The sequence below is a fragment of the Serpula lacrymans genome (genome assembly GCF_000218685.1).
Source record: "Serpula lacrymans var. lacrymans S7.9 unplaced genomic scaffold SERLAscaffold_5, whole genome shotgun sequence".
NCBI lineage: Eukaryota > Fungi > Basidiomycota > Agaricomycetes > Boletales > Serpulaceae > Serpula > Serpula lacrymans.
Window position 1 is genome coordinate 508,314 of NW_006763294.1, and position 20,252 is coordinate 528,565.

Sequence of the window (20,252 nt, forward strand, 5' to 3'; positions counted from 1 at the left end):
AAGGGGTAACCACTCCCTCTTCATATTCTTTATAGTGTGTTCCTGTGTGCGCCAGAGTTTATCTTGGTCGTTACAACAGTTCCTTTATTGTTAGTCAGGCATTCTAAAAAATATGTGTCCATAAAAATGATTCAAAAATCAAAAATAATTGCTGTCATGCACCAAAGTTGATTGGTAGCATGGACAGGTGTCAATAACGAAGCGAATATTCAAAAAAGACTCGCCTTTGCGCCACACAGGCATGGAATAGTAATTAATATTGCCTTTTTCAAACTTGTGGCTGATCAGCAACACCTCTATTAGGCAATCCAGTCACACTCACCTTTGCTTTTCCATTCGGTACTTTCCGTGTTTCGGCATTTCGGCAAATTTTCGCGTCGCCACTGGCTACACATTGCATTGCGCCCTCGCTTTTGTCGTTTGCTGCAACATCTGTGACCCTTTGTTGTTGAACCGGACCCAACCTAGTAGCCCACCGGTGCAAATACAACAAGCAACTGTAAAGAAAGGGGTAATTAGCGAGATTGTTCGAAAATGCTTACAGGAATGGCGGAAGAAAGTCTACAAGCGCGACTTTGCAGGTGCCATGTTTGCCTCACCAGCAATTTTGAGGGATGACACCGTGGATTTGCTGGCATCGGTAGGTCCTATCCAACCAACAGAGGAGCTCAAAAAGTTGGTGGGGATGCAATGGCAGTGGTGGCCCGAATATGGTGGTGAATTGGCTGAGTTGTTGTCGAGTCTTGATATTCCAGTCTTCAAGCCATTGCCGAGAAAACCACGGGGCGAGAAGAGAAAAAAAGCTGTTGAAGGAGACATAATTATGAATGCAAGAGGATCAGGATAAAAGATGTTGAGTACTCACCAAAACCAGCAGTCGTCAATCAGACACTCAGGCTAGCATGGCCACTAGGACTCCCACACTGCCCGCTTCAACCGATTCGGATGTTTGTGTAACCACCGACAACGGAAATGAAATGCGCATGGTGGTCAGCCCAATGCAAACCACACATTTCATTCCCAGAGTTCCCTACACGAAAAATTCGGTGTCATGGTCTCCTTACACTCAAATCATCAATCCTTTCCTCATTCCTCTTACTACTCAAGTAAAAGACACTAGCTAGAATATTCATATTAATTAGATGCCTACAAACTAGTATACTCATATGTATAAGTAGGATTTGCTTCCGCTCGATCCTGATGAGTCTGCGGCGCGGTCTCTAAGTCATAGCAAATCACCGAAATTTTGACCAAGTCCCTTGTCTCCTTTGGGGGAATGTCACGCCTCCTGCCAAAAAGAGGTCCAAGTTTCCCAGCCGGTTCACAGAACCTCTCTCTGCGGAGTGTGAATGTGAAGTGGCTGGACTCGAGCCTAGGATCGCGGGGTAAATTATTTACTATAGCATTAGATATATAGCGAATAACTTTGTTATTCGGTACCCGTCGAGTTTGGTATTTCTCTCAACACAATCATCCATGTCTGTCCCCAGCCAGATCGACGAAAATTGTGTGTTCTATTTTTTTCTTCTTCTCTAAGAGCATGAAAACTGATCTACGACGTCTTGCCATTTATATTATAGAACCCTTATTGGGCAAGTCGAAGAAACTCGACCACAAAAGTATCGTTTTGATATTTGTGGGTCTGGCTCTCGCTGTTTTCGTCGCCAGTCTCGATGAGACTATAGTATGTCAAATTGAGAGTTCTGTGCCATTCAAGTATTAAATGTAATGTTAAGGTTGCAACCGCTGCCGTCAGCATTGTCTCCCAATACAAGGCATTTCACCTCTACTCGTGGATTTCAGTCTCTTATCTCGTATGTTTGAACGCCGCTCAACCGCTGTATGGTATGTACCAGTAGCTTCTTTACTACGCTTGATTTACTGTATGCCATGTGGCTGATACCTATGTTATCATCAAGGCAAACTCTCCACTGTATTTGGGCGAAGACGTAGGCTAATGTTTAATATTGGAAGAAGCCTTTCTTTGACTATAATTGTTTATAGCTGCTGTCCTTTTTGGCTTGACCGTTTTTCTTGCTGGTAGCGTCGGATGCGCTTGGGCGCCAAATATCCAGTTGTTCCTCGTTTCACGGTGTGCCGCTGGCGTTGGTGCTGGTGGGATGACCAATATGGCCTTCATTATTGTCTCTGATATCTTTCCACTCAGTAAGGTCTCAAAGTTTTTTCTATCTAAACTGTTTTCACATGTTGCCTTGCTTTCGAGAGGAACGCCCAAAATACCAGGTAATTGATATATTATGCAAAATCGGGTCTGTGACTTACCGATAAAACATGATAGAGTATCTTGATGAGCTCCTTCGGGGCTGCCAATGTCTGTGGCCCAGTGCTGGGAGGAGGTAAAGTCATCGATGTGGCACACTGCGCATTCATGTCTCATTATTTTACTTCACTTCATAGTAATCACAAAAATGATGGGCTGGCGCTGGTGCTTTATTATCAACATTCCGATTTGCCTTGTCACGTTTCTTGCCGTTGGCATATTTTTGCGTCTTCCTCGACCTGAAGGTCAGCTGAATGCCAGCATCAGACACGTTGACTTTGCTGGAGCATTTACCCTCGTTGCCAGTGTAGTTGGATTCATGATTCCTATGGTAAGTAAGTCAGTAACAACGTTCGTAACAGATATTTATAAAGATTCGCGTTCTCTCTAGACTCTAGGTGGTGACTACTTTGCATGGAATTCACCGGCCATTTACGCTATGCTTAGCACCGCTGTTATCAGTCTAGTCTCATTCTTTCTCATTGAGAAATATGTTGCAGTTGACCCTATTGTCCCTTTGAGACTCCTTAAGAACCGGAGTCTTGTTGGCGCTTGGTTAACTCTCTTCTTTTATGGCATGGTGTTTTTCTCTATGATGTACTATCTGTAAGTTGATAACTTTACGCATATACTCGCTAACTAAATTCGACTTTCCCCAGGCCTGTTTGGTTCGAAGTAGTGGATGGAAATACGGTTGGAATACTTCCATTTATGTGCAACTGATACTAGTCTCTGACACGCTCTTTTAGCCCGAGTTGATCGGGCTCTCCTTTACTTGTCGGCATGGTTTTAATCGGCATATTTTTGTCACCTCTGATTAATGCCGCCGCAAGGTTCAAGGGAGTAGCCCCAACATGCATACTACTCTACTCTGGATGCTTCATTATGATTTCTGGAGTCATTCTAAGGACAGTCGTCACCCGACTCACCCCGAAAATCCTAGGCTCCTTTTATTTACTCCTCTTAGGTGTTGGTGGAGGACTCGTAGCGCAGACTGGATTCCTTCTGGCGCAAGCATCCGTTTCCCCGGAAGGTATAACGTTTATTGGTTTATTTAACATCTATGCATTCTGAACCGAATATTCGCAGATTGTGCGGTAGCAAATGCCCTTGCTGTCTTTTGGGAAACCCTGGGTGGATCGTTTGGACTGAGTATATCGGGCGCGGTCAACCGCGTTGAACTTACCAAAAGATTCAGTAAAATTCCCTCGACGCTCATTGTAAGTACCAGTCACCTCCTTTCAGGTTTCATTACGGCTTACACATATTTGTAGAACCCTGAAACTCTTGCAGCTATCAATCGTAATCCCAGATTGGTACACACGCCAGGAATACTCAATGAATACACGCGGGAGCTCGTGATAAATGAGTTCGTCGGAAGCCTCCTCCTCACTTTCCGCGTCTGCGTAGTCTTTGCAGGCGTGATATTCTTGACGAGTTTGTTAGTAAAGCATGAGGGGTTGGACGATGCCGAGGACTCGGACAACTCAGAATGAAATGTCTGATCGCTGGAAGACTGGGATTGAAGTTGAACAAACCATTCTCGTTTTGTATATATAAACCCTACTAGTATTATTTATCTACGTAGATATGCATTCCTGATCGTAATAGACTGGTTTCAGGGAATCAAACTTGAAGACGAGACCTAAGATACCAAAGAGACCTGAAAGGGAGTCTATATTCCCACGCTTGCCCTCCCCGTTAGTCAGCCACGCGGGGGACAGTTTTTTTAGGCGATTGGGACTCGAGCGGTAGTACTTAGCGTGAAAGTGGCCTGCCACCCATCGAGTCCTGTAAAAGACAGCCATAAGCTGTACGCTCCACCATCCAAACCAAAACTTGCTGCAAACATCTTGCTTAGAACCGTCACCAAGGCATGATTTACGACGCGGCAACAGCCCCTCATCTTAAACCATGGTTGGTCAAGACGCTGGAACCTATGTATGTCACCGTATTCAGACACCTTTGCTCGACTGACATTCATAACTTCATATAGATGTGACGCCGAACCTGGCGCTCTCGCAGATTATATCTTGGCACTCTTAAAGCACAACATCCCTGAGAGTGAAATGAGGAAAGAGCTAAGCTCTCAGCTTGAGGAGTTCTTGGAAAGAGGTATGTCTTGTTTCTGGTTGATGTCTTTTGTTTCTCTGATATCCGTTCCACAGAGGGGCCCTCATTCATAGATACATTATTCACTGTGCTACGGACGAAGTCATACCTTCCTTACGCATCCGCCTCTTCCCCGAGTTCCTATCCACATCCCTCTAGTCCTCGCCGGTTAGATACTGGGATTCCCATACCATTGGATGGCCTATTATCGCATGCCTTGGCTTCGTCTCCAGAACGTGGACAGAAGCGGAATCTTGAACATGACGACCGTGATGGTCGTCCTCCCACGAAAGGGCCACGATTAAGCACCGATAGCCATTTTTCAAGATATTCCAATGGTCGCGCTCCAGGACAAAACAATAGGTTTAATCCTGGCGGGAGACTGAGAGGCAGAGTATGAATTACGGTGCGAGCATGGAGGGCAGTCAACCCCTGAATAACATGAATGGACGATGGCAGCAGAGCTATCAACCACCTGATCAGCGGAAGGGTGTATGCCGGGATTACTACAGTTCGTCCATTCTTTATTTCTCGTCTCAAAGTTATTCAAGCATACTGTTAGACAATGGCTATTGTGCTCGCGGTGCGTTATGTAAATATAGCCACGGGGAGGATGCCGTTGTGCCTTCTCAGCTGTTTCCGATGAATGGCTCACCAATACCTGGCGGCTCGATGCCTTTCATGCCAATGTTTCCCGGCGTGATGCCTTTTGGCATGGGTGGTCAGGGTGCTGCTTATGATCCACATCAGGCTCGCATGGACATGCGACCACCACCTAGTGGTCATGCTGGACGGGGACAGAGACCTCCGCTTCTACATATGGCCCAGAAAGACGAAACGATGCAAGATGCCCAGACTATACACGCTTCCGGTGAACTGCCTGTCATTCAAGATTTGACACCCAAGCCTCCTTCAGAACCATCATCTTCAGTCGACCCCGGAACGAATTTGCAAAACAACATGCCTGGTGATGCCACAGGACCCGCGGGAGCACAACTGCCATTGGATACTCTGACTGATGTTAAGATGAGTGGTCCCGACCCTACTCCTTCGTCGTCTACAAGCTCGCGTGGGGGTATGAGGGGTATGAGAGGGGGGAGAGGCCGAGGCACCTTCCCCAGTGACGCTCAAAGTTTCCGTCCAGAACGGAGGAGCGACAAAACACTGGTAGTAGAAAAGATTCCTGAAGACAAGCTCACTCTCGAAAACGTCAATAATTGGTTCAAGCGATTTGGTACTGTGACGAACGTTGCTATAGATTCCCATACTGCAAAAGCATTGGTTAGTTTCTCCACACACGACGAGGCCCACGCCGCCTGGAAGTCTGAAGATGCAGTATTCAACAATCGTTTCGTCAAGCTATTTTGGCATCGGCCGATGGAAGGTCATGGGCAGACTGGTGCACGTATGTTGGCAGCTTCAGCACCTGTCGTTGCGCATCTTTCCACAAAAGGCCAGGAAACTCCTGCTGTACCTCCAGTCGCAGCGTCAAAACCCTTGCACGAACGCAAAGCTTCCGCGCCTTCCGCTGCAACGGTTGCTCTAGTTGCAAAACAGAAGTTGCTTGAACAGCAAATCTTGGAACAAAAAACTTTGATGGCCTCGTTGCAGACAGCATCTGTAGATGAGAAAAAGCAGATAATGAGTCGTCTTCGGCAGTTAGGAGATGAAATGAAACCTCCGTCTGCATCACCATCTGCTACACCAGTACCTGTACCATCTTCTCCTATTCGACCATCCCACGAACGTAAAACCTCCACACCTTTAACAGACGAGCAGCGGAGAGAAAGAGAAAGACTAGACAAGGAACTCGAGATGCATGCTGCTACAGCGGAGAATGGTTCAGGAGAGAACACTGATTCACTAAAAGCAGAACTAGAAAAACTGAGAGCAGAGGTGTGTCATTGACAAGTGATGTGGTATTAATATCTTTTTTCTGATATATAATTTCAGGCTGCTAGACTGGGTCTTCCTGCTGCTGCGTCCGACTCTCCGCACAGTTCTTCTTATCGCCCTTACAGAGGACGAGCTCGTGGTAGAGGCCACTTCCACTCTGGGAACATGAGAGGAGGCCCGCCACGAGCCAGTATGAAATTAGACAATCGGCCTAAGAAGCTTTTCTTGAGTGGTGTCGGGGAGGGGGACATTCAAGCTGTACGAGACTGGTATCAAGTAAGTCCAATGCATCATATTGTAGTCCCAGATTAATCCTTCCTTTATAGTCCACAGGGCAAGTTGAATCAATAAATACTGCAGATAGTGGTGGCCTCGTAGTTGCATTCAAAACGAGGTTGGCAGCGGAACAGGTAATGCACTTTGTCACTCTGCTGTGTTGCGTGATGTGGATGATATCTGATGATGTGAATTGCAGGGTTTGGCCAAAGGGCAGGATATACCATCAGCTGGGCGAGTGCAGGTAACGTGGCACAAGGGACAGCCATCGACCGCCACATCGAAGTCTGATTCGCCAGTGCCAATATCACGCGAGAAAGAACCGAATCCAACACAGGAAACATCTGTACCTTCACCAGAGGCTTCTTCGTTTACGTCGTTCCCTCACGCCCAGGAGGAAGAGGTTGTAGCTAGTGGATGGGGTACCGACGGGGACGAGGATGGGATGGGAATGCTGTAGTGACGACTTATTTATTGCTATTCTCTTCGTCGATGATTCTCAAAACTGTAGTCTCAAACCAGCTGATGGAGTATATATAATCACCAAACATCAGGCAACAAATTCACGCACACACATCCAAGCCTACAGTAGTGAACAACTAATCTAATGAAACAAATTGATGAAGAAGTGACGAGAAGATTTTAGTGAGAAATATTACCACCTTTACAAACCGAAATATGAGAGAGAACCTCTAAGGTGTAGCACGGTTCGGCCATCTATGAAGATAAGGTCAGGAAATATAAACTATTTCGAGGAGAGTCAAGTCTCACCTAGGGTACAGTGTGCACTCCCTGTTACCAGCCGGAAGAAGCTTGATTAGCAAAGCCAGGAAACTCGACGCTAAAGAAAATGTCCGTACCTGACTGTGTATCTGTTGGCCAACCATGCCAGGAATCGCTATTAATTAACAAGGAATATCAGCCATTGACAGAGCGTGACAATCATGTATTCTGGCCTACCTCCACTCCAAGCCCATACCCGCCATGCTCGCAGGTACCATATTTCCGCTGATCAGTAAACCAGTAGTACGGGGTGGGGTCGATACCTTCGCGTTTATATGCAGCAAGTAATTCTTCCATATCTGATATCCTCATGGACCCACCTGACACAAAAGCGATACCTTAAACCTGTTGTTTGATAATATGCGATTCAAGACTCACCCACGATCTCACCCACGTTAGGCATCAACAGATCACAACTCTCGGTGTATGCTGGGCCTTCCCCCTTTATCTTTTTCATGTAGAATGCTTTGAGCTCAGCAGGGAATCCATGCAAGAACACCGGTTTGCCAATGATATCCGTCATCTGTCTCTCCGCTGCCTCGGCGATATCATCACCTACTGCATGGTCAACCATGATAGGACGCCCGTCTGCATCGCGCACGGCGTTTCCTTCTGCATCTTCCTTCTCGTGCTGAATCCCATGCTCGTTGAGCCAGTCGATCGCATCGACATAAGAGATACGGAGGAAGGGCCGGGAAGGCGGTGTGAAGTTTGGGTTGAGCTGTTTGATCAGCGCTGCAGAGGCTGGGTCGGCGAGGAGCTTGTCAACGGTTTCGCATATCTGGAGCGAGATTCTGTTAGGTTAATAGGATGATGGGCAAGAGGGAAACTAACGATGGCTTCGATGTGGGTCATGAGATCGTCAAATGTGACGAAAGCCAGCTCGGCTTCGAGATGCGTGTACTCGCTCAGATGACGGCGTGTATGGCTGTTGAACCGGTAGATCAGTATATAATCGACATCAGACAACATAACCTGTTCACCTGTTCTCTGCTCTGAAACTTTCCTGCACGCAGAATACATCACCCAGTGCGGGAAGACATGTCTCAAGATATAGCTGGGAACTCTGAGTGAGGAAAGCAGGTTGGCCGTAATAGTCGAACTTGAACAGCGTTGCACCACCCTCGACTTGGGTCTGAACCATACACGGGGGAGTCACTTCGAGTATGTCGTGTGCACCATAGGATGCGCGGAATGCAGAGAGGAGTGCCGCACGGAGACGGAGGACAGACGAAGATGTCTCTCCACGCAATACGAGGTGGCGGAGATCGGCAAGGATCGAGGGGTCGGATTTCTGTGGTTAAGGGTTGTGAGTATGATGGGGATAGGGCAAGGAGCGTTTCGGGAAGGTTTACCTCGTTCAATCTGTTAGTGAACGCGTCTTCGTTTCCAGGAGCACTTCCGAGAACTTGCCAGTAGTCTACGATGAGTTCGTGCCCGCCAGGGGCAGTTTTACCCTCAGGTACGGCCTGGAGAGTACCAAAGACCTCGATTGAGGATTCAAGAGTAAGTGTGAGCGCGTTGAATGTTTTTGCCTAGGAAGTATGACAAATATAAATGAGGGTGTGCGATATAATGTAACGTTTGACGTACAACACGACTAGAGAGTATAGTTTGCAGGTATCCAGTACCATCGCGTAGGACGACGAAGATCAGATCCTTTTGATCACGAAGTCGATGTACCCAACCTGATACACGTACGCGGCTCCCCCGCAATGGTGTTAGGCTAACGATCTTAGCCTGTGATTTCCGATATCAGTTGTGGACAGTTAAAACATGGGGTAGTTTGAAGCAGGCAAAGAAGAAAGTAGAACGAACGAACCTTCGTAGCCTTTGGAAGAGCCTCGTCTTCCACTAGAACGATTTGCTTGCTCTCCTCTAGCAGTTTCTCTCTCTTCTCTCTCTTTTCCTTCTCCTCACCAGCTTCTCGTTCAGCAGCCTCCTCCGCTTTCTTCTTCTTTTTCTCGAGTCCCTCTGCACCTTTCTTAGCCTTCTTGAGTGCCGATTGTGTTGGGGCGTCGTATTCAGTGTTAGGATCTTTTCGGATAAGGTATTCTGTGCTCTGGGTGGAGAAGATGGCCTGTGCGAGGGATTGATATGGCAGATCGATGGTGCCCGTGCCCGTGGTATCTGACCCGGCAGATTCGTCAATGTAGACTTGAGCCATTGCAAGCTTTGAATGTGAGTCTTGCTAGTGATAAAGGTATTCTTGTACCCGCGACCTTGAAATGTTGGTTTAAGTACGATAGCTGAAATCTAAATGACTCTCCAGTGACTCGTTTCGTTCTTTCTTAGATCACCCGGATTTGGAAAAATCTTATCGCTGCTCTATTTTCCCACGGCCTGCCCGATTTTGCTCCAACCAACAGCCTCAGCTTTGGTCTTATAGTGACCACTTTGTACCACTGACTTACATTTTCATATTGACGGTATGATTTCGCGATTTGCAAAGTCATTTCTAGCTATAATCTTAGCTCTAGTAATTCAACTTTTCACAAAGTTTAAATCGCAGAGTGCTGACACACTTTACAGTTTCTCGTTACAACCGTCGCCCTCCTCCACCCACCATCCAGAGCATATATAGACCCTTGGACAGGCGATCTCTTTGGCGAAGGGGGCGTGGAGCAATATCTCTACCATGGTGCTCCCCCGGCATCTCAAACCACCGCGAAAAATGCTGCCGTAGACGGTGGCGTCATCATGTCGAAACTCAGCAATGCAACAGCAAAGTATGTCGTTTCATCTCCATTTTATCTTGATATGTCTTTCTGACCCTTGTTTCACCATTGTAGAGCAGAATTGGGACGTGCGACATGGAAATTGCTGTGTGTCACCAATTCCTTCTTTCCGAGTTTGTCGCCATTTTGTTAATACCTACTTTGTGAAGGTAGTCACACGATGACGCTAAGGTATCCCGAGGTAAGATATTTATCACTTTTACCACTTCTTATCGCTAAATGTGGTAACGAATGTCCTGCAGAAACCGACACAGGATGAAAAAGAAGCGTTTGCATCTTACATCTATCTTACATCGCGACTCTACCCCTGTGGAGACTGCGCCACTGAGTTCCAAGCTCTGCTCCAGACCTTCCCTCCACAGGTATATTCCTTTCCAAAAATTTTATCTTGGTTACAAGCTCATCATATGATATAGACCTCGGGTCGACGCGCTGCAAGCCAATGGTATCCCTTTCTTCTCAAATCCTGATACTGATGGACTGATCGTTATTGCAGGCTGTGTTCAGTTCACAATGAGGTGAACATCCGACTGGGGAAGGAAGTATTTGACTGCGCCCACCTCGATGAGAACTATGACTGTGGATGCGGTGATGAACCAGGATCAACAACAGCTACAGCAGATCCGATGGATTTGGAATGGGACCCTTCGAAAGATGAAAAGACGGGAGTAGAACTGATTAAAGGTGGGAGATGATGATGCCTGTGGTATTGTTTATCTGTATGTCTTTCTCTGTATAGTTCACTTTTTTAGGTTATAATGGGTCAGTTTTATTTGTACACTTTCATAAAGTGTCTCTAACCACCGCTGGTGCCAAGATGATGGTTAGAACGAATTTGTTGACATTCGTGTAGGGTATTTATTGTTTAGTCTTCTCTATACCAGACCACAGTGCTAAGTGATCCGATTATTTTATATGTGGGTTATGCTCAAGGAAGTTATTGCCATTCTGTAATTGCAGTCCTGCTGTTATTGTGAGACTATACTTCAGACACTCCGTACAACGTTGGCCTGTTCAGATCTTCGTAGATCTAACATTCTGTGTTGCATGTACTGACAATATTCTCCAGTTGAGTGCTATTTATTGGTTTATACATACTTCCCGTTCCAACTGCTCTACTTGTGCCAGTGATGAAAGACGAAAAGCACATACCTTTGTGGCATGTAATCAAATACCGTTGCTCTAACGCAGATTAACAAACCTGAGCATGAAGTTATGATTTCGAGCTGCGAACCAAGTTTCTGCATATCAATAGTATAGGATCATAGTAACAACGAACAGACGCGTTATTGTAAGGGAGCGTACCGCCTGCTTCATCATAACCTGCATAGGCAAGCGATAGATGAATATTATGGCAATCATGGAGCAAAGTGGTCACAAAACCTATCCCGCAACACTGCTACATCACCTCAATATCTGCGCAGGTTCTCCACATAAAGCTGTAACACGTGTACCATCAAGTTGCTTGGCAGAGGTATCGCATCTTTAAGAAAGCTGCGCAGCCAGTAGTCGTGTATCAAGCGGTGAGAAAAGGTTGACCCAGACTTGGGGGCCATGTGTGTTTGGAAACAGGTGCTTCTTGAAACTTCCGCTCAGCAAGCAGCTCACGATAAATATTTCGGTCAGGAATTAAGAAAGTGAGACTAGCTGGATAAACGGAGGGTTAGATAAGTCTCTGTGATACTATGAACCAAGTCGGAGTTTGCGGACATCCAACGTTACGTTGTCAAAAAGTCAGCGGCCACTATACCGAGACCGTGCCGGCAACGCACAGGCACTGCTATTATATTTTTGGCATTTTCTTCACGTTACATTCGACCAAAGGACAGGTCAGATTTTGATGATTCATCTTGCGGGCTGTACTCACCGCGTTTCTTTATCACAGAATGTGCCCATGAAACGGAAAGTTCTCCACCAAAAATGCACAGGGAGTCCTGTGAAATCTCTCATCGATGCCCAGATTAGCTGCGCTCTTTCCCTGCGGGGATTCTAGTCAATCTCAATGCGTCCTGTAGCTCCATTTTTGGCGAGAAGTGACATTCGGGCTGCGATGCCGAGAACTGACAGATTAACGCTCAATCGTCATTGGCTGTGTCGGTTTTTTACTTGTACGCTAGGGTACGGGCGATAACATGCGTTTTCTGTATGTCCCCCCTACCATCCCTCAAATCCGCCGCGTATACTGCAAGGCGTCTTGCAGCATTCGTGGCCTCCCTGGTCCAGGTTAAACCAGTCCAAGCCATCTTCCGAGCTGTCACCACCTTCCTACGACTGCCTGGCATCGTCCCTCTCTTCGTCTTTTTCGTCCTTTACAATCTCGCTGATGTCGAGTTCTCTCGGCGGTACTTTCCTTCAAACGATGTGATATGGAGACCTGCATACCCATATAGCTGGCGTTTTTTCCTTTTGGTTTTATTTGTAACACCAGCCTTCGCAATGGTCCAACTATTGTGGCTCTTGTTAAGAGGGATATTGTCGTCCTTTTTCTACAGAAAGTGGGAACAGCACCGCTTGAGCAATAGGCTCAATGGCTATGCGGTGTTGCAACGAAATAACATGGAGGAGCAGATGAGCTTAGTGAGTGCAGAGGAGGGGGTTCAGCGAGTTTCAGAGGATGCTCCAGGGACATATCACGATAGCAGCGAAGGACGAAGCTCCCAGCTATCGACACCGGGCACGATGTCGCCCGTCGGACGTCCCACTTTCCTGCGTAGTTTGACTCGAGGCTGGTGGCTGAAATTTTTCGCATATCTCGTTCTATTCTGCGTGAGTCTTCGATCAGCACTGGACTTTGAGCAACCGGAGGAGGTTCGCTATCGAGATATCATCAATACTGCTATCGAACACCCGAAATATACGGGATACGGGAGGCAGGGTGAGTTGCTTTCACGTTTGTTCAACTATATGCGCTCATCATGGTTTCACAGAGAAGATATTCATTGCTGCTGCTTTCTCCAACAACCAGGACGTCTTGCCTTATTGGTCAGCCTCGCTCATTAAAGTCATTCATTACCTCGGTACACGCAACGTTTATGTCTCTATTCTTGAAAGTGGAAGCTCGGATCAATCTCCCTTGTTACTGCGCGAGCTTGATGGCATGCTTGCTCGTTTGCATGTTGAGCGACGTATTCTCACGGAAGATGATGTCGTGAAAAAGCCAGAAGATATGGGCGGGAACAACCGCATAGACTTCTTATCGGCCATCCGAAATCGCGCACTTGAACCTCTCATAGAGATGGGAGGTTATGATAAGGTTGTTTTCTCAAACGATATTTTTATCGAGCCAGAGAGCTTTATCGATCTTATCGATACTATGAATGGCGATTATGATATGGCCTGTGGGTTGGACTTTGGGCATTACGGGTATGTTTACTGTCATGAGGTGTGGTCTGATACTTAACATGCTTTGCTAGGCTTTACGATGATTGGGTGATTCGTGATCGACTAGGAAAGCTCCCTAGCACAATGTACGCCCACATAATTCTCACAGGTCTTGCACATTACTCACAATATTTATATGATCAGCTGGCCCTATTTCTTCGAACAGGCCGACTATCAAGCCATTGTAAAAGAAGAACCAGTCCCTGTTTTCACCTGCTGGAACGGCATCGTCGTTTTTGCCGCGGACCCTTTACTTCCGATCCATCTACGCTCTAATCGTACGCTTTCCACTGACGCGTTGCCATATGAGCTCCCAGCTACGCATCCCGCTGCGCACAATGCCTCGATGCGCGGCCCAAGTCCCGCGCTTACTCCACCCATACGCTTCCGTTCGTCCGCACCCGACGAGTGTTTCTCGTCCGAGTCATTCCTGTTACCATACGACCTACGCAGGCAGTTCAACATGCAGCGCATATACGTCAATCCTCGCGTAATTACGGGGTATCAATGGAGGTACGTGCTACCCCAACTCGCGCCATTTTAAGCGAAATACTGATGGCAGTACTGCGTAGGTTTTATTTGTATTTCAAGTGGTTTATGAGGCACCGTCTTTTGAGATGGTGGATTGAGAAGAAGTATGATGGAGCGTGGATGCAGAAGGCTATGATGGTTGTTGGCGATGCGGCACGCGTGTCTTGGTGGGATGGTGGAGACTGTCATCCCTGGTGGTAGCACGACATGAAAGGGCTGTTGTTGGATTGTTATTTGTTGTTCAGACACTTGGGTTTTTGGGATGGACTGCAGGTAGTAATTTAAAACTAATGGCCGTGACTCCCAGTTATAATGTTTAGTCTAGGGTCGTATGTAGTCAATTGTAGTCGAGCAATAGTTTGGTTTGTGAGAGTTATCACTGAAATATGTAAAAATCCAACGAGGTTATATTTCTGCATCCAATGAAACACCGCATGGTCAATAAGTCACGTTGCCTGGGGTGAGCGTGTGACAGAACCTTTCGTTCTAAGACAAGGGTTGTTCTTCAAAATCTCCTCAGTTTGTGCTGTCATGTCGTACTCGTCTTTATATGAAAGTTAGCGTTATTTATGCTCAGTGTTCTTGTTTCTTAATCTCAAGTAACTTGCAGCTCTGCAGAAATGGTTCTTTGTGGTGCCTCCGTTGATCAGCCCCATAAATTTCATTATCAACGCGCCTTTTGGTCGATTTGCCCCCAATGTTGCCAAGAGCAGCATATTTATTGTGGATGGACTCAAGTCATGGATTATCATGGAGATAGTATCACCGCTTACATTCGCCTACACGCTCTACTGTGCGCCATTGCAAAACTCCAGTAGCTCTCTCGGTGGTCCCCAGATTCTGTTGGCTGCCCTCTTCCTCATTCATTACATGAATCGTGCCATCATTTCACCTCTTCGCACGTCTTCCCGCTCGAAGTCACATATTTCAGTGCCCATGTCGGGTATCTCAGTCAACGTCGTCAACGGCTTTCTTCTCGGTGCATACTTGTCTTCACCTTTTGCCCAGCAATTCCTCGATCAAGCATTTTACAAACCTGAATTCTGGAGTTATGTCACGCTCTGTGTCACTGGTCTAGCAGGAAACATCTTACACGATGAAATTTTGCTCAATATCAGACGCAAGGCTAAAGCCAAGGGCAAAGGTCGCTCTGAAGACGAGTCCAAGAGCAAAGGTGAACATTACGCCATCCCGCAAGGTTATCTCTACCAGTATATCTCGTATCCGAACTACCTGTGCGAGTGGGTTGAGTGGACAGGGTTCGCGCTGGCATCTGCACCTTTGCCATCGCTCGCATTGTTCGTGGCGTTGATCAAGGCTCCATCTAATGATGCAGTCTCAGCCTTGGCGCGCACTGTCCATCCGCCTTGGTTATTCGTGTTCTTAGAAGTATTCGTCATGCTTCCGCGCGCATACAGGGGACATGAGTGGTATCATGGACGATTCCCGGAGTATCCTAAGGAGAGGAAGGCTGTCATCCCGTTCTTGCTGTAGAGCAGCATACTTTTCTAGTTCTCGAGCGTTTAGACGGGCTATCTTTATCTCTACAGGAAACTCACAACGTGGTTTTCCCGTGCCGCTTATGATTAATGAAAATTGTCTTGCATAGATTGTATATGTCGGCCCTTCCACTGCCAGGGCTAGTTACAAGGTCCCCATCAAGCATCATCCACATCAACCAACAATCCATGATCACATCTGTCAAGATCTCCTTCAGAAATCAATCAATCATCGGTATGACATTACAATGAAAAAACATTTTAAATCCTTGAAACTTCCCTCTGGTACATTTTTCACTCTTGTTTGCCAGTGCCAAGTACCTAACATCGGCTCCATCACCTCCTATAGTCCGCATCTAAGCGTCAGTGAGAGATTGTGAGGCCCTGCCCCGGCGTTAACAGAACTGCGTCAATGCGGTTGTTAACGACAAAAGTCATCTGAGATGGAGAAACTGATCGTACGGTAAGTATGATACCTCTCCAGATCTTCGATAGGCAGGTGAATCGTACGTTATCTATAGTCCTCTAGTCGTATTGCACACATTTGAGGTATTATCCCGCATAGACTTCACAATGGCGATCGGAACAAAGATATAATTCATGTTGTTGATCAATTTTGGTATGCTATGCTTATTTATAAATCCTTTCATCTTACGCCTTCTCCCATGCATAGAGGCTTTGTTCGATTACCGGATATTTGCATCGGCCTGGTTCGATGAAACTGTTTACTCGGTGATTCAAGCTCAGAATGTACTATGGAGATCAACGATATACAATGCGCATGTATATTAATTCCGGCTGTAGTCGAGACTAAGTATATATTTTCTGCATCCCACCCAGTGGAAAACCATTACAGGATGCCGTTCAACTCGTCTTCAACCGAAATCCTCATTCCCGCCTATGAAGCCTCGGTCATCATTGCAACACTTCAAGGCAAACGTCTATTCTTTTGTACTGCTACCCTTATGTTTTACGACCATCTTATTACTATTGGCCAAGAGGTGTGTCTTTCTTTAAATGCCTCATTTCTTCTCGGTTTATGATTTCATGTAGATAGAATATTTCTGGACTACGGCATGGAACTTGTCGCAGATCCTATATTTTGGTGTGCGCAAATAACGAATTCAGGCTCGGAATTTTAAGTTGATATTCTTATTCATTGTCTGTTACTTTGATACACTGCAGATAAGATATATCGCTCTTTTCGAGGTGATGTATGTTTTCTCGGATGTTTTGTGTTTTCTTACTGCTTACTGATGTATTTGTCCTATATCACCGACAGCCTTATTATGATTGGTCTGTCTTAATGATCTGGAGCTCATAATATAAAACACTCATTATCATCATTTATAGCCTACTCCGTTGAGTTGTCGGCTTCTGTGAGACCTCGTGATGCACGTATCCTTCATCTTACTAACCTAACCTCGTAGACGTACATTATTCCTGTCTTTTCACAGCAATGTCAATGCTGATAACTGCGTGTATGTAGTTGTGACGGTGTTTCGCGCACACTCGTTACCGCTTCGAACGTGGGGCTAGTATTAACACAAGGTATGATTATCTATCGTCAATATCGAATAAATAGTAACATGATCGTTAGCTGTCATAGTCATCCGTGTCTGGTACCTTTTCGCCCACAGCAAGATTGTCCGATTAACTATCGTACTCACCTTTGTCGCATGTATAACGTGTCAGCTCATCCTGGTGGGATGGAGAATTAGCGCTATTCATCTCAGTCAGTCGTCAAGTACCGGCATCCCTGGACTGCCTTCTTGTGGATACATGCCTCCATACTACTGGTGCACCTATGTACCCCCCGTCGTTCTCCATGTGGTAATGTATGCCTTGTCATTTTATCGACTCGTAAACATTACACATTCTTACGATTTCGACAAATTCGTTGGACGGTTCGTGGAAGAGTAAGGTTTCAAATGGTTGTTCTTTCTGTTCCCTGCACTAAATTATGCAATCCCTCACATAGGGGTGGACCTATGTATTTCATAGCCACAGGTATGCAAGTACCACGCGAACATATCGGCGTCCATCTGAAGGTTATTATAGTTGCTATTCTGTTGACAGAGATTTCCTTATTTTCATCCGACGTGCCAATAGTGAGTGACTTTCTCTCCATGATCACGGTCTCTCATCAAACACGATCCACAGATGTACATATCAATATTGAGCTCATAGCAAGTACACCCCTTTTCATCTTCATGCACTCTCTGATCTTATCGTGGACTAGCCTTCTTCAGGCTACTGTAATAGTTGCAACCAGCCACGCCTTACTCAGCATCCGTACGCTTGCCGCTAAATACAATGGTGATGTAGCCTGGGTATTGAGCTATAACGAAATGAGCCGGCTGCGTTATAAGCAAGGTCCGAACGATGGCGAACTGCTAGTGGATATGGATACGGGTGATGGCGAAGGAGTAGAACTTGTCGAATCGGGAGCTGGCTTGAATAGTCCTTTCAAACTCACTTCAAACCTCGGCTCCCGCCAAAACTAGCACCACTGGATCATCTTCCCCAAAACACCTTCACATTCGTTGACAAACATGATTTACTGTGTATCTTATCATGTCATTATGCTACGTCGATTTTGAATAGTTGGTAAAATCTCTCGCAGCTGTAGATTCTTTCTGGTATTCCTTGTACCTGTATGACAGTAGCAGATAACTGAAAAGTCTGCTCGATCTATCCGTCAGTCACGGCATTACTGGCATCGTGATCAACTTATATAAGTTCCTGTATATTTATCAGCATCCATCTGTTAATGAAGGTTGCAATCAAATCACCATGATTTCGTGCATATTTAACCGTGGCCAATCTCTCACAAAATTGTCAAGGAATACCGATTTTATGAATTGATTCTTACATGTCTTATAATTACGCGTCAAGTAACTGTGGTGGGAGAAGTATGAGCAATCGCTGTGGAGCTTCACACAACTGCAAACACTAGCACAACAATACATATTTATTTTCTGTTATAGACATAGTAATAGCGAAGACAATAACAAGATGCTCCCCCGAGGACTGTCTTATATAGGACCACGGGCTTGGAAGCTTTGTAAAGTATAGAATTTAAACATTGTTCGATTAAGTCATAAAAATCGGAGCGCAATGGAATCAAGCACAGAAGTTGATGACCAAGCCAGCCTAAGACACCATGTTAGCAGAGGATATAGATAAAAAGGTTCACTTCAACTCACGTTGGGAGCTTGGCAAGCAACCTGGACAGTCGTGTCATTGGGCTGGTGGAATGCTTCAGGGCAGTTCGCGTTGTTACCTGTGTGCGAGAACTTTGAGTCTAAAGTAAATTATGAAGATGATATTTTAAACTCACAATCGGCCTTCCCGGTGCATCCGTTGTTGTACCTGATTCAATATAGTTAGTACACTGGCTGAGCATAGTTCGTGAGTTCTTACTGGAAGCCAGAGGTGACCGAGAAAGTGTGACTACAAAGGGTATATTAGATATCGCCATTCATCTAGAGATATTATAATACTCACGGAACAATCAAACTGATGTCCGAGCTCGATCCACTACCAGGAGTGGTCGGGTTTTGAAGAGTAGTCTCAATCAAAGTGCAAGATTCACCGTTAAGCCCACAAGGCCCTAATTAATCGTCTTCACAACGCATATGAGCAACAGATGAAAGAGATACTGACCAGTCTGAAGATAGCTAGTGAAGGTCATAGATTAGATGAGGCCAAGTATGGGTTTTGCGCAAAATGTACTCACGCAATGGCAGAAACAAGGGGCCCATTGGATTTGTACGGTTGACCGGTGGACAGAATCTTACCGCCCTGAACCAAGGTAGGCTGATAAACGATACATCAGCTGGTCAAGTCCCTTGAAATAGGATAAGACTCATACAGTTCCCTTCTTACACCTGAAGAACAAGAACATGTCAGAACGTGGCAACAATAATGGTTAGACAAAAGTTACTGGTTGTTGAAGGTGACTGTGTGCGATTCCTGGGCCTGGACACCAGCAAGTGCAGCAGCAGCAGCGACGATGACAGCGAAAGATTTGAAGTTGGTGAACATGGTGTTGTATGTTGGGAGGAAGTTGGGATGCATTTGCTAGCCAGAACGACCGCGTTTATATAGCTTTTCGTTGTATGCGCCTGTGTATGTTTACAACGAAACACTGATGTCAGCGTTACCTGCAAATGACTCGCTTCATCATTATTCGTGTCGTACGGGATAGGTTTGCTCCACCAGCGGTCACCGCTTGAGCTCCAAGGGTGCTAAGTGCGTTGTGACATGAGATGAGACAGACAACTAGACTGCCTATTCTAATAAAGAAAACCAGTCTGCAAATATTCATAGTCTTGTTAGAAATTTTGTAGAAAATCTCTGGAATGCGACCGAATACAGCACCTTGGACACTGAGAGAAAAGGTTCAATTGAATGTACTTATCATGCAAACAAGCAAAATCTATCGTGCGTTAGCTCCCGAGCTGCTCAAATACGAGAAGAGTACCCTGTAATTGCTGCACAGGTGTCAATGGAGAGTGCCGTATACAATGAAGGTGATCAGTCTAATGACATCACGAATGATCCTTTAGTTAATCACGGAGAAAATTAGTCAGAGAAGGGCGGTGGTCCTTACAACAAGTGATCTAAAGCTTTAGGTAAAGTAGTGGAACCCTCTCAGACGTATTTTTGAGGATTGAACAGATGGCGTAGCTACTATTTGTATCGGGGAGTGTATGCCTGGGTTAGAGCAACGATACATACAAGAATGAT

The 20,252-nt window shown here is 45.9% G+C and overlaps 9 protein-coding genes across 9 annotated transcripts; 7 read left to right on the forward strand and 2 right to left on the reverse strand.

The window, feature by feature from the left end:
• Nucleotides 1-1,540: 1,540 nt before the first annotated feature.
• On the forward strand, nt 1,541-2,891 carry SERLADRAFT_360612 (uncharacterized protein; the record flags this gene model as incomplete). Its single annotated transcript, XM_007316330.1, has 8 exons — nt 1,541-1,684; nt 1,737-1,845; nt 1,920-1,949; nt 2,005-2,166; nt 2,225-2,244; nt 2,300-2,357; nt 2,419-2,612; nt 2,673-2,891. 8 exons carry the CDS (start codon nt 1,541-1,543, stop codon nt 2,889-2,891), a joined length of 936 nt encoding a protein of 311 aa, XP_007316392.1.
• SERLADRAFT_447455 (uncharacterized protein) lies at nt 2,870-3,902 on the forward strand (the record flags this gene model as incomplete). Its single annotated transcript, XM_007316331.1, has 5 exons — nt 2,870-2,887; nt 2,941-2,974; nt 3,031-3,314; nt 3,371-3,501; nt 3,556-3,902. The coding sequence occupies 3 exons, from the start codon at nt 3,065-3,067 to the stop codon at nt 3,775-3,777; spliced, it is 603 nt and encodes a 200-aa protein (XP_007316393.1).
• A 1,054-nt stretch (nt 3,903-4,956) lies between these two features.
• SERLADRAFT_384596 (uncharacterized protein) lies at nt 4,957-5,419 on the forward strand (the record flags this gene model as incomplete). The annotated part of the gene is made up of 1 exon (XM_007316332.1): nt 4,957-5,419. A coding segment is annotated over one exon (256 nt), but the record flags the coding sequence as incomplete, so codon positions are not given.
• Nucleotides 5,420-6,761: 1,342 nt separating this feature from the next.
• Nucleotides 6,762-9,631, reverse strand: SERLADRAFT_463033 (uncharacterized protein; the record flags this gene model as incomplete). Its single annotated transcript, XM_007316333.1, has 10 exons — nt 6,762-7,282; nt 7,337-7,357; nt 7,426-7,463; nt 7,526-7,668; nt 7,727-8,129; nt 8,183-8,276; nt 8,332-8,642; nt 8,704-8,883; nt 8,942-9,088; nt 9,171-9,631. 10 exons carry the CDS (start codon nt 9,513-9,515, stop codon nt 7,258-7,260), a joined length of 1,707 nt encoding a protein of 568 aa, XP_007316395.1.
• A 102-nt stretch (nt 9,632-9,733) lies between these two features.
• On the forward strand, nt 9,734-11,015 carry SERLADRAFT_384601 (uncharacterized protein; the record flags this gene model as incomplete). Its single annotated transcript, XM_007316334.1, has 6 exons — nt 9,734-9,827; nt 9,881-10,077; nt 10,141-10,267; nt 10,329-10,448; nt 10,503-10,531; nt 10,583-11,015. The coding sequence occupies 4 exons, from the start codon at nt 10,247-10,249 to the stop codon at nt 10,779-10,781; spliced, it is 369 nt and encodes a 122-aa protein (XP_007316396.1).
• A 1,534-nt stretch (nt 11,016-12,549) lies between these two features.
• On the forward strand, nt 12,550-14,405 carry SERLADRAFT_463040 (glycosyltransferase family 69 protein; the record flags this gene model as incomplete). The annotated part of the gene is made up of 5 exons (XM_007316335.1): nt 12,550-12,961; nt 13,014-13,449; nt 13,500-13,553; nt 13,612-13,980; nt 14,040-14,405. The coding sequence occupies 5 exons, from the start codon at nt 12,643-12,645 to the stop codon at nt 14,197-14,199; spliced, it is 1,338 nt and encodes a 445-aa protein (XP_007316397.1).
• An 81-nt stretch (nt 14,406-14,486) lies between these two features.
• On the forward strand, nt 14,487-15,610 carry SERLADRAFT_355191 (uncharacterized protein; the record flags this gene model as incomplete). Its single annotated transcript, XM_007316336.1, has 2 exons — nt 14,487-14,554; nt 14,609-15,610. 2 exons carry the CDS (start codon nt 14,530-14,532, stop codon nt 15,490-15,492), a joined length of 909 nt encoding a protein of 302 aa, XP_007316398.1.
• A 744-nt stretch (nt 15,611-16,354) lies between these two features.
• SERLADRAFT_436057 (uncharacterized protein) lies at nt 16,355-18,004 on the forward strand (the record flags this gene model as incomplete). Its single annotated transcript, XM_007316337.1, has 9 exons — nt 16,355-16,498; nt 16,551-16,604; nt 16,683-16,711; nt 16,780-16,793; nt 16,851-16,923; nt 16,987-17,048; nt 17,098-17,416; nt 17,479-17,507; nt 17,559-18,004. 9 exons carry the CDS (start codon nt 16,355-16,357, stop codon nt 18,002-18,004), a joined length of 1,170 nt encoding a protein of 389 aa, XP_007316399.1.
• A 445-nt stretch (nt 18,005-18,449) lies between these two features.
• Nucleotides 18,450-19,988, reverse strand: SERLADRAFT_384613 (uncharacterized protein; the record flags this gene model as incomplete). Its single annotated transcript, XM_007316338.1, has 10 exons — nt 18,450-18,653; nt 18,707-18,783; nt 18,841-18,872; nt 18,924-18,953; nt 19,008-19,113; nt 19,167-19,180; nt 19,240-19,319; nt 19,375-19,390; nt 19,447-19,816; nt 19,884-19,988. The coding sequence occupies 9 exons, from the start codon at nt 19,545-19,547 to the stop codon at nt 18,624-18,626; spliced, it is 486 nt and encodes a 161-aa protein (XP_007316400.1).
• Between the last annotated feature and the right edge of the window lie 264 nt (nt 19,989-20,252).